The sequence below is a fragment of the Lutra lutra genome, chromosome 13, assembly GCF_902655055.1.
Source record: "Lutra lutra chromosome 13, mLutLut1.2, whole genome shotgun sequence".
Lineage (NCBI taxonomy): Eukaryota > Metazoa > Chordata > Mammalia > Carnivora > Mustelidae > Lutra > Lutra lutra.
Window position 1 is genome coordinate 75504613 of NC_062290.1, and position 13656 is coordinate 75518268.

General features: G+C 53.7%; 1 protein-coding gene across 7 annotated transcripts in view; it reads left to right on the forward strand.

Moving 5' to 3' along the window:
- The window catches only part of RGS3 (regulator of G protein signaling 3), a 119166-nt gene that overhangs the window by 40410 nt on the left and 65100 nt on the right, over positions 1-13656 (forward strand). For 6 of the 7 annotated variants that reach the window (XM_047699397.1, XM_047699393.1, XM_047699395.1 and 3 more), the window contains 3 exons: positions 4556-4752; positions 6951-7034; positions 11969-12080. In XM_047699397.1, the coding sequence (XP_047555353.1) occupies positions 4556-4752; positions 6951-7034; positions 11969-12080 (393 nt within the window). Of the gene's footprint in view, positions 1-4555; positions 4753-6950; positions 7035-9378; positions 9530-11968; positions 12081-13656 lie in introns of those variants that run through there. The other variant, XM_047699398.1, reaches the window with a different exon arrangement.

A 13656-nucleotide genomic window follows, 5' to 3' on the forward strand; every position in this document is an offset into this window, starting at 1 on the left:
GAGAGAAGCTGAGCTTAAAACCTGGGCCTCCTCCCAGGATGCCCGAGATCCCAGTCTTGGTTGCTGGAGCTGGTGGGGCATTCCAGAAGGCCCTTCACGTGCCTGGCGGGGTCCAGCCGACTCAAGTCCCGCTGGTATCTGGAAGGCGGCCACCAGCCTTGCCTGGTGGTCCCATGCTTGAGCCCTTTCTCCAATGCCTACAGAATGCCTGGGGACTTCCTTCCTTGAGAGGGGCCTTTTCCCAGCCGCTGGCAGACTCGCTTCCTTGCCATCCTCCCCATCCATAGTGTGAAGTGGATGCTGGCTTCGAGCAGTTACTTGGAAGAGCGCCTATGCCTTTGGGGGGAAAAGGGCTCCCATCAGGCTCAGAGCTGCTGATGGAAGGCATCTTCATTCTCTTCAGAGTAGGCCATTTGGATGGGTGAGCCTGGTCTTTTGGCAATGCGTCTGTGCTCCTTCTGGAGAGGAGTCTGATAGTTATTCAACACTGAGTTCTTAAAAAGCTTTTAGTCAGCGCATTAGGGTAGAGCGGGGTGTCTCTGCTAAATGGTGACTTCATTAAGGCAGGGCCTAGGCTGGCTCCTCTCTGCCCATCCGGTGCTGGGCCTGGGGTGTGGCAGGCAGCGGGTACTCAGAACTTCAGCTGAGTGACCAAGTGAAGGAAAATGACCCTGGCTGGTTGCTGCTGGGGTCTGCAGGTCTGTTGAGGAGCCCCAGAGCTGGAGAGGGCACCATTTTTGGTGGGCTAGCGGAGTGAGATTGAGCCCTTCTTGGCCTGACAGATGCTTCCAGAAGTCCGCCCATCCTGGATCCATGTTTTGATTCCCCTCTGAGAATATAGTATTTTTTTTTAATTTAATTTTATTTATTTATTTGACAGAGATCTCTGCTGAGCAGAGAGCCTGATGCGGGACTTGATCCCACGACCCTGGGATCATGACCTGAGCTGAAGGCAGAGACTTTAACCCACGGAGCCACCCAGGCGCCCTGAGAATATAGTATTAAGTGGACCAAGGACACAGTCATCTAAGCTGTGGAGAGAGGGACAAGTGAGGAGATGTGACTGGGTTAATAACAGTGGTAGCTTTTTGAAGGCATTGTACGAAGAACTTGACCTTGACCTTCCTTCGTTTATTCTTCATTGGTAATGGCTTTCTTCGGTATGCAAGTGTAGCTTGGGTCTTTATCAGCGATCAAGTCTTTACAGCTCCCAGTCCTGGAGTTCAGAGGAAGGGGTGGAACTGAACCTTCCCTTAAACACACTTGGGGTTCCAGAGTCTGGGGCTGTCACCGCAGTGCTGACTTCTGCCTCCTCTGGCTGGGCCGCCTGGCTTCTGGCAGGGAGGGGTGAGTTGAGCCATCCAGAGTTGACTGGGGTCTGGTGCCCTTCTGAGGCCTCGGGCGTTTGCTGCTTGTAGTTGGCATGTTCTCTGGGGCTGCTGGTCCCCTCATCATTGTCCCCTGCCCTGCGAAGGAGCCCAGCCTCAGATTTTCCAGTGCCAGACTGGGATGGCTGCCAGGGCTCACCTCGGGAGCCAGAGCAAAGCCGAGCAATTACTGTGTTTGGTCAGTGGAGCAGGTGTTGTAGCAAAAGGGTTGACGTGGGGGTTTGGACCGGAGGATGTTAAGAGGTAGCAGGTGGGAAGCCAAGGAGTTTGACTTCTCAGAGCTCAGTAGCCGGGTTGCAACCTGGGCTGGTTTTAAAAAACAATACTTGCAGAAAATCCGTTTTGGAGGGCCACGCCCACTTGCCGCAAGTTATCCAGGGCTGTGTGGAGATGGGGCTCTGAGGCATGACCACTGCTTAGGTTGGATTGATCTTGCTTTATACCCGACATTGGTTGAGTGTCCTTGGGCAGGTCACCCAGCCAGTCTAGGCCTCAGTTGTCTGGTCTATAAAATGGGGTTAAGCACACTTTTCCTGCCTGAAGGCACAGGTATGTCGTACAGCTTATTTATGGCTCTGCAGGCCCAAGACGTAGAGGCTGTGACAGCCCCATGCCTCTGGGCTAGGGGAAGGGAAGATGGGGATTCTTTTCCAAGTCTGAGACTGAACGCACAGGCCCCAGATTTTGGCCTCGGCAAATGGTGCCCTTTAATTTTGGTCTGTCTCAGTCCCCTACTTGTCAGTCCTGTGTGGTTTTGCCTTCTCTGGTCTAGGCTTGGTCATGTTCCGTTAGACTATTTAGTTTCAGCTGGACCCTGTGACCTCACTCACGGTATGGTTTGAGCCCCAGCAGCCCTGTCCTCATACTGGCCCTGCTGGGTGTATGGTCTGTTAGCTTGGGTTTGTGATAATCCCTTACTCCACTCTTTTTTTTTTTTTTTTTTTTAAAGATTTTATTTATTTATTTGTCATAGAGAGAGAAGCGAGAGTGAGCACAGGCAGACAGAGGCAGAGGGAGAAGCAGACTCCCCGCCAAGCAAGGAGCCCGATGCGGGACTTGATCCCAGGACGCCGGGATCATGACCTGAGCCGAAGGCAGCTGCTTAACCAACTGAGCCACCCAGGCGTCCCCCCTTACTCCACTCTTAAAAGCCCCTTCCCTTCAGGCCTGTGGTGAGAGCCCCCCCCCCCACCAGCCCCAGGGCAGACAAGGTGGCACTGTGTGTTGTCTCCACTTAACAGTGGGGAAAAGTCTGGCTCATAGTGGGAAGGCACCTGTTCAGGGTTACATAGCCAGCGTCTGGGGGAGCCAGTGCTCACATTCATGTGTCTTGTCTAGCTGAAATCCAGGGCAGGTCTGGAGACCCAAGATGGGTTCTTTCAGCAAAGGGGAGAGGGCCTGGCAGCAGATACCCCTCTCTGGGGCTGGGGTCAGGGGCCAGATCAGAGGAGGGGCTGTGGAACTGCTTCTATCCATCTGTCCCTCTGTCCCGGCTCCCTCCCCCAGCCCCGGGGCTCACATTCTTTCTACTCTAAGCCACTCCTTGAAGAGGCAGGAAGTGGTTTGAGTCTTGCCCCAAGATATGGCTGTGATCAGTGGTCACTTGTGATGGGGATCTGACTTGTTTTTCTCACCGGCTTGGTGAGAAGGGGCATGCGGTGGGCGGAGGAAGTAAGTGTGAGATCTTCTGAGCTGAGTTTTTCCTCTGAGGCCAGGACCTCGCGTTGGCAGGGAGCTTCCCAGAGATGTTGCTGGGCTCAGACCACCTGTTCACCCCTGGCTGCCGGGACTCGGGGTGGTGGTGGTGGTGGAAGGAGACCTAGGTCCTAGGATGTGGGCCAATTGCCCACCTGGCAGCAGCGCCTCCCTCCACGCCCCCCCCCCCCCAAGGCCATCCAGGTATTTGCCGAGCCTGAATGCGATGCACTTGGCCTCCTACCGGCTTACACCCAAGAATCCCTGACGCTTTAGCTACTCTGTGTTTTGTTCCTCTGCCCAGTGGGCAGGACCCGATGAAGACCTGCACGCTATCTCTTGTTCAGCGTGGGGGGTGTGTCCAGCAGTGTCCCCTGAAAGAGGAACCCCTGCCGTGCAGCCTTCTGCTCTCTTCCCTGAAGCGTTTCTCTCTCTCTCTCCTTTATCTGATTAGAATAATGTGTGAGTTGGTGGCTGACCAGAGTGCCTTCTGGCTGGCAGTGAAGCCTGGGATTTTCAGACTCTGTGGGGCAGCCGATTCACTTGCTTTTCTGAGTAGAGGAGCCACCACAACAAGTGCCACAATAAGTTAGCAGCTAACTTTTGTTGTGCTCATAGCAGGTCCCAAGGAATTGTTCTAGGGCTTTGCTTGGAACGTCTCACTGAATTCTCATGGCAACCCACTGAACTCGGTTCTGTTACTGCAGTTGAGGAAACCAAGACTCTAAGAGGGCGAAGGGAGTAGCTGAAGGTCACCAAGCTAGTAAGCAGAGGAGTGGAATCTGGGCACAGCCACATGGCCTCAGGGCTGGGGTTCTTTCCTGGGAACTGGCCCAGTAGGCGCCGCTCCTTATTTTAGACCAACACAGGTGAGCCAGGCTGCCCCACCTCCCACCGCTAATAGAGGGCAGTCTCCAAAACAGCCTAGGAAAGCCCCCTGTCTCCGCTACCGCCGGACCTCCAGTCCCTCTGTTTGTGGGACCCGGAAGGCGAGGGAACCAGTGAGCTGTGCTGGGCACGCAGAGGGAGCCCTGGGGCTGGTGGCGGCATGTCTGACACCCAGGGCCGCCCAGCTGACTGATGTTCTATGTGGGACTGTGGGTCCGGTGAGGTCAGATCTTCTCATTTTTCGAACGTGAGAGATTTCCTGATTTTGAAAAGCATGAGGCCAAACTGATAGGTCTGACTTGGGCTCTGGACAGGAGGCGGGGACTGCTACCTCCACCAGCTGGTGGTTCCCGGCTCCTTCTGAGTCCCAGAGTTGCTTCTCTATGGGTCAGTACCTCCCACCAGAGTGTGAGGGATTTCCCTGCAGCCTGAGGCCCCCTTCCCTGTTCAGCACCTCCCGCAGGGCCCGGCACGTGGCAAACGCTCAGTAAGTAGTGAGGGACCGGCCGCGTCCATGTTCTGTTTCTGCAGAGGGGCTGCCTTTGCATGGAAATGCATCATGGTCCCCCATTTCTGTTCCGCAGAATCTGGCAGTCCCAGTAAAGGGAAGTCCTACACAGGCCTGGGGAAGAAGTCCCGGCTGATGAAGACAGTGCAGACCGTGAAGGGCCACGCCAACTACCAGAACTGCCCGGTCATGAGGCCGCACACCCCACATTCAAGCTATGGGACCTATGTCACTCTGGCCCCCAAGGTCCTGGTGTTCCCGGTCTTTGTTCAGGTGAGCTAGTGGCTGGTCCCAAGGGCTCCCTTGGGAGATGAGACAGAGGAAAGCCCTTTGCCCCAGGATCATTCCAGAAGATTTCCCTTTGGGGAAAGAAATGACTTCAGGTGCACAGGCTTCTGGGGGTTATCCTGAGGGAGCAGAGGTTCCCAGGGTGAGGACCAGGAGAATGAGGGGCTCTTCTTCCTGACGCCTTTCTCAATTTTCCCTTTCTCTGGGGACAGGGCAGGCATGGTACAGCTACTTGTTGGCACTGCCACGGGGCCTGCTTGCTGAGGCTCCTGCTTCATGGCTCGTCCAGTTGTTTGCTGTTTGTAAATGACTGAGGGAGAGCCTTGAAGCCTGGCGTCTTGTGTGTTCTCCTTGGTCTTAGCCAACAAGTCTGGCCAGTATGAGCTGGTGCCTGAGATTCATTTCGATGCCCCTCTCCTATGCCTCCCTCTGCTCCTCCTTTCCCTTCCTCCCCGTTTCCAAGCCTCTGTGTCTTCCACCCCCAGATGCCATCGGTGTGAACATACAGGTGTCTTGTCTGTGTGCGTGTACACACTTTGGAAGGAAAACCAAACAGCCCCCTGTTGTACATTTTCTATCTTTTTCCTTTTTCAAATTGGAGTTGCAACAGGAACGTTCCCTGCGTCACTAAATACTCTTCCAGCCTTTGATCTGTAGCGGCCACACACGGCTCTAGCTCACGGACATGTATTTATTTAACTAGCTCTCTGTTCAGATAGACTTCTGGCTCCTTCCTTTGCTACTGCAAACAGCTCTGTGATGAAAATCCTTGTGCATGAATTGCCCCTTTGATTATTTTCCTTGGAAGAGAGCCCTGGAACTGACATGACAGGGTCATGGGTCATAAACATGTCAAAGACTCTTTATATATATTGACAAATGGCTTTCCAGAAAGACCATGTTGGTTGGTCCTCTCATCAGCTACATAGAGGAGACATGGTCCCAGGGGCTTCATTTCTGACCACGCCTTCCTTCTCCATGAAACTTTGGTGGGTGACACCCTTCGCCCTGGACGGCTCCTGCCTTTCTTTTGGTCTCTTCTCTTTCTCAGGACAGGACCGCGAAACTCTTGGCATTCACGGGGGCTGTTTTTCATTTTCCTTTTAAAATCTTTACACAAAATGAAAATTTGTTTTCAGAAAGTTATAACAACATTTAAATTGCAACATACGTAAACCCGAAATGGCCTAATGCATATACAGGTGAACCAGTCATTGTAAAGGTGAACCAGTCATTGTATCCGCTGAGATAAAGCCACAGGCCGCGCTGCCCCTCCGGAGGCCACGTTTCCTCCTGATCCCAGCGCCCTCCCCCCGCTCCGGGCCTGCCCACGAGCCCGACTCCTGGATGGTCATCTCCTTGCTTCCCTTTGCTTGGACCGCCTCCATGTGCTTTCCTGGGGAACGTATTTTGCTCGGTCTCTTCTGGGGCCTTGCTTTAGCCTCACATCCTTGGTGGTATCCACCCAGGGGGGTGCGCGCAGTGGACATTGTTTCATTATCTTTCTTCCAGAGCCTGCTTGGTGGTGGGTTCCTAGAAGCCGTGTTATAAATACGCATGCCCCAGGATAAGCCCTGCTGGGTCATCCAGATCCTAGGGAGCTTTCTCTGGGCTGGGCAGGGCGCAGGGCCTCCAGAGCAGACACAGGGTAGGGTGATGGGGTGGGTGAGAAGTTGGGGTAAAAATCGGTCCCTGGGGACTGCTTGCCAGGAAGGAGTCCCTTAATGCAATCGTGTTCTGCATGGAGAGCAGGGACCGGCCTGGCTCTGAAGGGACAGGAGAGACCAAATCTGTCACGAGGCTCTCAGGATCCCTGGCAGTAGGGACTTTCCCCATGAGGCCAGAATGGGACAGATGGAGGAGAGTGGGGGCTGGAGGGCCCCAGGGCCCAGTGGAGCCGGACTGCTAGCACCTAAACGTGTGGTTGTTCTTCCTGCCAGAACATGGCTCTTATGGAGGGCTTGGTGGGGAAGGTGGCAGCCACAGTTCCACCCAGTACAAGAGCATCTGTCTTTCTGTTACCACCTGTGTGTGAGGGGGCGTGTGGGCTCTCGGGCTGGGGGGAGGCTGGAGGCTTCTCTCAGTCGGTTGAGAAGGTTCTCTGTGGCTGGCTCTGGCAAGCTTGCCTCTGCCCCACACCTCATTTCCCCCTGCCCTCTCTGAACTGCCCGCACTGTTTTCAGCCTTTAGATCTCTGTAACCCTGCCCGGACTCTTCTGTTGTCCGAGGAGCTGCTGCTGTACGAGGGGAGGAACAAGGCCATCGAGGTAAGGCTTACTTACACATGTGGCTTCACCAGCATCCGCCAGGCCCCTGCCTTCTCTCTTCCTTGTGGTCTTAGAATTGTACAGTCTCAGGGTAGAAAAATCCTGAAGTCTTCCCCCTCCCTCCCCTGCCATCCCCCTCTTTACCGATTGGCTATCCAGCTTATTCTTGTACATTCCCAGTGATGGGGAACTCACCACCTCTCAAAGCTGTTTAGTCCGCCTCTGATGGTTAGGACATTTGCCCAGCCCTGCAAGACATCCCATTGTTTGTCCCAACTTCCCCTAAGGAGCAGGAGAGGTGGTAGTTCACCCCGGCTGTGAGGAATGACTTTGTAGGTAAGAAGATTGGAGCTGTAAGCCAAAGAGAATTTTTTGAAGGAGCATCAGTTACTCAGGTTTTTCCGGGTCTGTATTAAACCAAATCCCAAATCCTCTTCTGAGGAATAAGCCTGTGATTTCTTCTGGGCTCTCACTCTGCCAGCAGAGGCCTGGGTGTGGAGATCACGCCGTTCTGCCTGGGAGCTGGCCTCTGCTTATCTCTAACTAGGGGAATTTCCCTCACCCACACAAGCCCCAGAGCTGGCTCAGGCCTGTGAAATCTTCTTGGTGCAGAAGCTGGAGCCTGGGGATCTGAGTGGCCTATCTGGGGGCTTGCTGCTGATCAGGTCAGCTGTGGGGCTTGGCAGAGCTGAGTGGCAGCTTGGGGGTAGAGGAATGATCAGGAAACCTGGAGGCAGGAAGCATACAGCCAGTTTCTGCTCTGCTGCTGGCTCACTGTGACGTCCCTGTCCTTCCTCAGTGCTCTCATCTGAGCCAGCGGGGGTGCGTGTCTTTGAGGTAGCTGAGGTTAGTGGATCACTAAGGGCCTGTTCAGCCTCAGCCTTCTGGGGCCCTATGTGTAGTGGTGGCTAAGCGGGAGGCTGCTTGTGTTTTTTCTCAAAAAGGGGACCAGAAATCTCTCTTTCTCCCTGGGGAGACCGCATCCTTATTCCCACCACGCTGGCATTGCTCACTACATTTCTGGACGTCCTCTTGAGGAGCTTTCTTAGGAACCTTAGCATACGTTACTGAGAGAGAAAGACTTCATCTTGGTGCGGAGCATTTGAGTTTTAGGAAGGAAAAGTTTCTTGGAGCGGTGCTTGATGAGTCAGTGTGTGATGGGATGGAGCTAAGTCAGGTGGCCAAGGGTCAGAGAGTGAGGTGTGGCTGCTAATTCCCAAGACCGAGAGGAAGGCAGAAATGGCAGCTCTCCGAAATACACACGTCTGTCTAAATTTGCTCTTTCGTTTATCCTTTCACCGTTGGGTGCTCAGACACTCCGCACACACTGTGTGTTCTCATAATGTGTGCACTTTACATAGCAGATCTTCACTTCGCTCCCACGGCATCCTCATGAGAGGCCCAGTTGTCCCCATTCTACAGATGAGGAAGCTGAGGCTCTGTTGAGATTGGCTGGAACCCCAGGGCCTCCCAGCTCATTAGGGGCGCGGCCAGCCTTAGCAGTTGGCTCTTTGGCTTGGAGTTGCTCTCCCATGCTGCCTCTGGCATGTTTGTTGAAAAACAGCCTGGCAAGCCCAGACTGGAGCCATAGCCTGATTACATTTATAATCCATCCCCCAAATCTTTGTTTAGGGGCTCTTCGGAGTCTTAGAACTAAGATATCCTTTTTGAGGACTGAAAGAAGTGATTTGAAAACCAAGTAAATATATTTCTTTTTCACGAGATATGCTAGGAAGCCAAGGCATGGATCTTGGGGCCTTCAGGTCAAAAACATGAACCAGTTCAGGAGGGGCTTGGAGAAGTTTGTAGAACCACAGCATTAGTTGGGACCTCCGAAGTCCTGTGTTCCTGTAACTTTCTAGATGATGGTTCCAGCCAGGTTTTGATCTGGAAGAGGCAGCCCCTCCAGGCACGGGTTTTGTTACTAGAGAGTGCTAAATTGTCAGTTTTCCCTTACCCGTAACAGAAACCTTTATTCCTGGAATGTTCCCCACTTATTCTTCCCCTCTCTTCTCCGAGCGTGCTCCAGTTGGCTCATGTCTGCGAGCAGATGCGGTCTCACACTGGGCTGCCCCACGTCACCCTCCTCCCAGAAGTACCACACTTGAGTAACATGCCCTAAGATCACAGGATTATGGCCTACCCTCGCTTACATGTTCAAACAATAGCTGTTGAGTATCTATAGAGTAGCCAGGCCCTGAACTCAAGGTCACAGGGGCATTATGGGGCATAAGATGGACACACCCTTACTTTATGCACTGACTCACTGAGTTTACCATTAACTAAGGCACCAAGGTCTTTTCTGCAAACTCTGCCTTTAGGCAAGATCTCCAGAGGAAGCTTGGTTAGGGCTACTTGGGAGAGGTAAACCTCCAAGTTGCAAAGATTTCCTAACCAAGCAAAACCCTTGACCCTCTGCGAAAGCAGATGTATCCTAGGAGCAGATGTGGGGAAGACACCTGGTGGCTCCCGTGGCCTGTTGGGGAAGACAGCACGTAACTGGGTGGTGGAGAAGGGCGTCACGCCACTGTGGGCTGCTACAGCTCCTTGTGGAGGAAGGCCAGCAGGATGCTGGTGACACAGGAGAGGGGCCCCCCTGGCACGCTTGCCCCTCTGCCCTGCCTCCATCTGTGTGCCAGCTCTGTCCTTTCCCTGACCCGACCCTTGGGGAAATTCTCCATTCAGGCCTTAATCACTTCCTGTCTAGACCACATTCTCAGCTCTGGGAATTGGGGCCAGAGGGGCCTAGAGCTTTTCTCACCTTGCCCATGCCTCTTCCCCAATGGCTGTCCACCTAGCTCTCTTTGAGCCTGGGACATTTTTTGACATTTTAGGTTCCTAGCAGACTGTGCCCGCCCCCCCGCCCCGCCCCACCCCCTGCCAGCTTCCCTATGAGTCTAGAGGTGACTGCCAGGTTTCTTTTGAGTGGGAAAGCCTACAGGTTTGCATAGAGAATCAACCCCTGAGATCCTTCTCAGCTCTTAGATCATTTTCTACCCTTAGCTTCTTCCCTTAGCTTCACTTTGGGTCTCCTTTGTGTTCCTGTTTTGGTCCCTGCGCAGATTGTTTCACGGCAGGACGGCTGTAGGCATCTTGCTACCCCTTCATATTGGGAGAGGTTAAGGGTCAGCCAGACCTGGGCAATGGTCCCTGGCTGTGTGCCCTTGGACAGGTCACTTAACCTCTCTGAGCTGCAGGACCCACATCTATAAATGAAGGCAGTGATGTTATTTATAAGGAAGAACCCACTGAGCAGAAAGAAAGAACTTAACAGATGGGGGCTTCTTTTAGTCCGTGTTGGGTCAGGACTGTGGTTTGGAAGAGGTCCAGAGAGAGTCACTGCCAAGATCCCTCCAAGCCCCCAGTTTCGGAGCTCTTGTGTTTGGTCCCCATTGGAAAAGCTAGAGTTCCTGAGAGCCTCCTGCTCAACGACACCCCTGTTGTCTCTGGGGCCCAGCTTCCTTCAAACCTCTCTGTTTGCACTGTGCTCAAGAAGCCAAGGGGTCCTTTGAAAAAAATTTATATATTTTTAAATTACAAAAGTAATAGACTCTCTTGTCATACGATGCAAATGAAACAGAAATGTAGGAAATGAAATTGTACTCGTAAAGAGTGGTATCATAGACATGTAAAAAATGTACACATTTACAGTTTTATTAGACAAAATTGGTTTGAGCTGTAGGCATTTTGGCACATTGCGCTCTTTGGTTGTAGATGCTGATGAGATGCTGTTGAAAACATCCTTATAGTTTCATATTAATTTCATGTGCAATTCATATTACATATCCTTGTAAGTAGAACATTAGAGGTGGACTTCTTAGGTCACCTGGAACAGTCGGAGAGCTAAATGTCACCATGTTAACTTTCGAAACTGCAGCAACCATCCTGCACACGCTCGCTGTGGCCTTTGGGGGTGCACGCCGAGCCCTCTGGCTCTGACTCTTACCTCAGAGGAGATGAAGTGTCAGGTTTTGACACCTCAAAGGGAAGTCCACAGAATTAATAACATTTTGTTTTCTTTGGAGACTCTAAAATTGGATTTTATTGCTTTTAGATAAAGGCCACTGCAAGATTTACAAAACAAAGAACAGTGTGATCTTCAGTGGCATTACAGGATCAAGCAGATTTTTTTTTTGGCCTGAAACTATGCTAAGCATGCCTGTTGGTTTACCTATAATGTCTAAAAATAGCATTCGCCTTTTATTTTTGGAGCAGCTAGTGAATAAAAGAGATAAAAGTCACATACATGTCCGTTTTGGAGTATAAGTAACTGGCTTTTTCTCAGGCTGATCATGCATTAATGCAGTTAAAATTATCCTCGAGGAATGTGATAAGAAGACCTTATACTGCTCAATGCTTCCATTCAGTCTGCCCAGGGCTGGTGACAGAAGCCTGTGAGGGACCGGGACAGCGACACTCCCCTATCTCTATAGACGAGAAAACCAAAGCTGAGGGTTCAGGGTCCCTAACCAAGTGTTCATGGCTCCGGAGTGGGGAGCCTCAGGACTTCTGGCTCCAAGGGCAGTGCTCTTTCAGCCAGCCGTGTAGAGGAGAATACAAGCAAATGTGCCAACACCCCACAGCTCAAGGGTGGCGCCCAGCCAGCGGCTCCGGGAAGTCAGAAAGATGGCCTGGCGGGAGGTGGGCGGTGGAGAGGCCTGCAGGGGCCATGTGCCACGGGAGGTGAGGGTCGGATTTTATCCATCTCCCCGCCCCTCCTCCCGCCCACTGTGAAAGTGTAGAAAATACTAGAGCAATAGGGAAGTCCTGGTTGCACATCATGTCTCTGTCCTTGGCGGAGGCCACACAGAGAGTCTGATCCTCGTTCTGCCCGAGATGACGAGGTCCCCTTACCCGGACCTCCCGGGGAGGTTGTGGCCGCTGGGCTCTGGGCCAGCAGAGCAGCCAGTTCAATGTGCTCCGTGGTGATGCAGGTGACGCTTTTTGCCTACTCCGACCTGCTGCTCTTCACCAAGGAGGACGAGCCGGGCCGCTGCGACGTCCTGAGGAACCCCCTCTACCTCCAGAGCGTGAAGCTGCAGGAAGGTAAGTGTGTGCCCCAGGGACGTCCTGCGCTCCTGCCTACTTGCCCCGAGACCCACTCCTCCCAGTGGCATGGATGCCCCGGGGCTTCCAGCCATCAGTGGGGCGTCTGAGCATATGCGGTGGGGTCATGTCCAGCTCCTGGGGCTGTGGGGCTCTCGGAGGCCGGCTCCATGCTAGGCTGTGCAATCTGAGCTTCGATGGAGGCTTCTGGTCCAGACAATGTTTCAGGGAGGTGGTGGGGTGGAGCCGGCTGAGCTCTGGCTTCCGACAGACCCTTGTCTCCATCTTGGCCCTGCCCCCCCCCACCTGTGACCTTAGGCACATCTGATTTAACCCCTTTGCCTTTGCTTACGTGTAAGCAGGGCTCCCGGTGTGGGGAAGACAGTTGTACAGATTTGGGAAGGTCTTGTGCAGAGGGCCTGGGCCACGCCAGGTCCCCAACCCCACTTACCACACACAGCCAGGACCCGAGAGCACCGCTCGTATTCCTCCCAGCTGTGTCACCCAGGCCAGAGCCCCAGGGAGCAGGGGCAGGGGGAGCCTGAAGCTGATGTCCCCTGCAGACTTTCCACAGTGCCTCCTCGGCAGGGGACCGGGAAGCCTGCTGGGAGTATCTGCTGAGCGGTTTGGTTTGGCGCCTGAAGTCTCTGCCGAAAGGGGCTTGATTTCCTCTCCCAGATTATGAAAACAACAACAGACCTGTTTAAGCACGGGCAACAGGGGCAGAGAGGAAAATATTACCCAGTGAAAGAATTCTGTTTTGACGGGTTTTGCTCCAGGAAAACTTCCTGCCTGTTTGCGGACCCGTCCCGGGTTCCTGAGTGTTGGGCGCCCCCGCTGTTCTTCCTCCTCAGAAGCCCAGGGAGTGTGAGAACCTCCACTCTGGCTGCCCCACAGGAAGTCACTTATAACTTCTCCTTCTCTGCCTCAAACTTTCTCCTGCCCACTGACCAGGGCGGCTCCTGAGGGGAAAAAGCCAGTCATCTCTCTTGGAGCTGGCCCCTCCTGCAGGGCGGTGGGGAGCAGCCCTTGAGCAGATACGGCTCTGACCTTGGCTCCGCGGTGCCCACCCAGGGAAGGGGGGGGGCAGGTGAGAGCTAGAGCGACTCTGCCCTGGGTTTCACTGCCCCTCCCAGTTTCCCTCAGACCCAGCTTCCCCTGCAGCTGCCGATCCCCTGTCCCTGCTGCACCCCTGCACGTGTCCTAACATGCACACTCATGCGGTGTAGCCCCTTCCTCTGTGGCCTGCTCACCCCAGCTCAGTCAGGACCCAGGCAGGGGTGGGCTGATCGGTAATAAGTCCTGACTGATTATGAGAACCGAACCAGTTATGCTCATCGCCCAGTCTAGGGCCACAAGCCCAGGACCCTCATCTGCTCAGCCTCCTGCTAGAAGGAGGGAGGGGAAGAAGAGGGGCTCCACCTGGCTATGCTTTGTTGGGGGGGGTTGGGGGGAAAAGAGGGCAGTGGAAGAGCTGAGGGCAGTAGCTGGGACTCTGGGCTCAGCTCTGCAGCTAACGCGCTGGGTGACTTCAGCTGGTTCTCTCCCTTTTCTGGGCTCTGGTGTCTTGGACTGT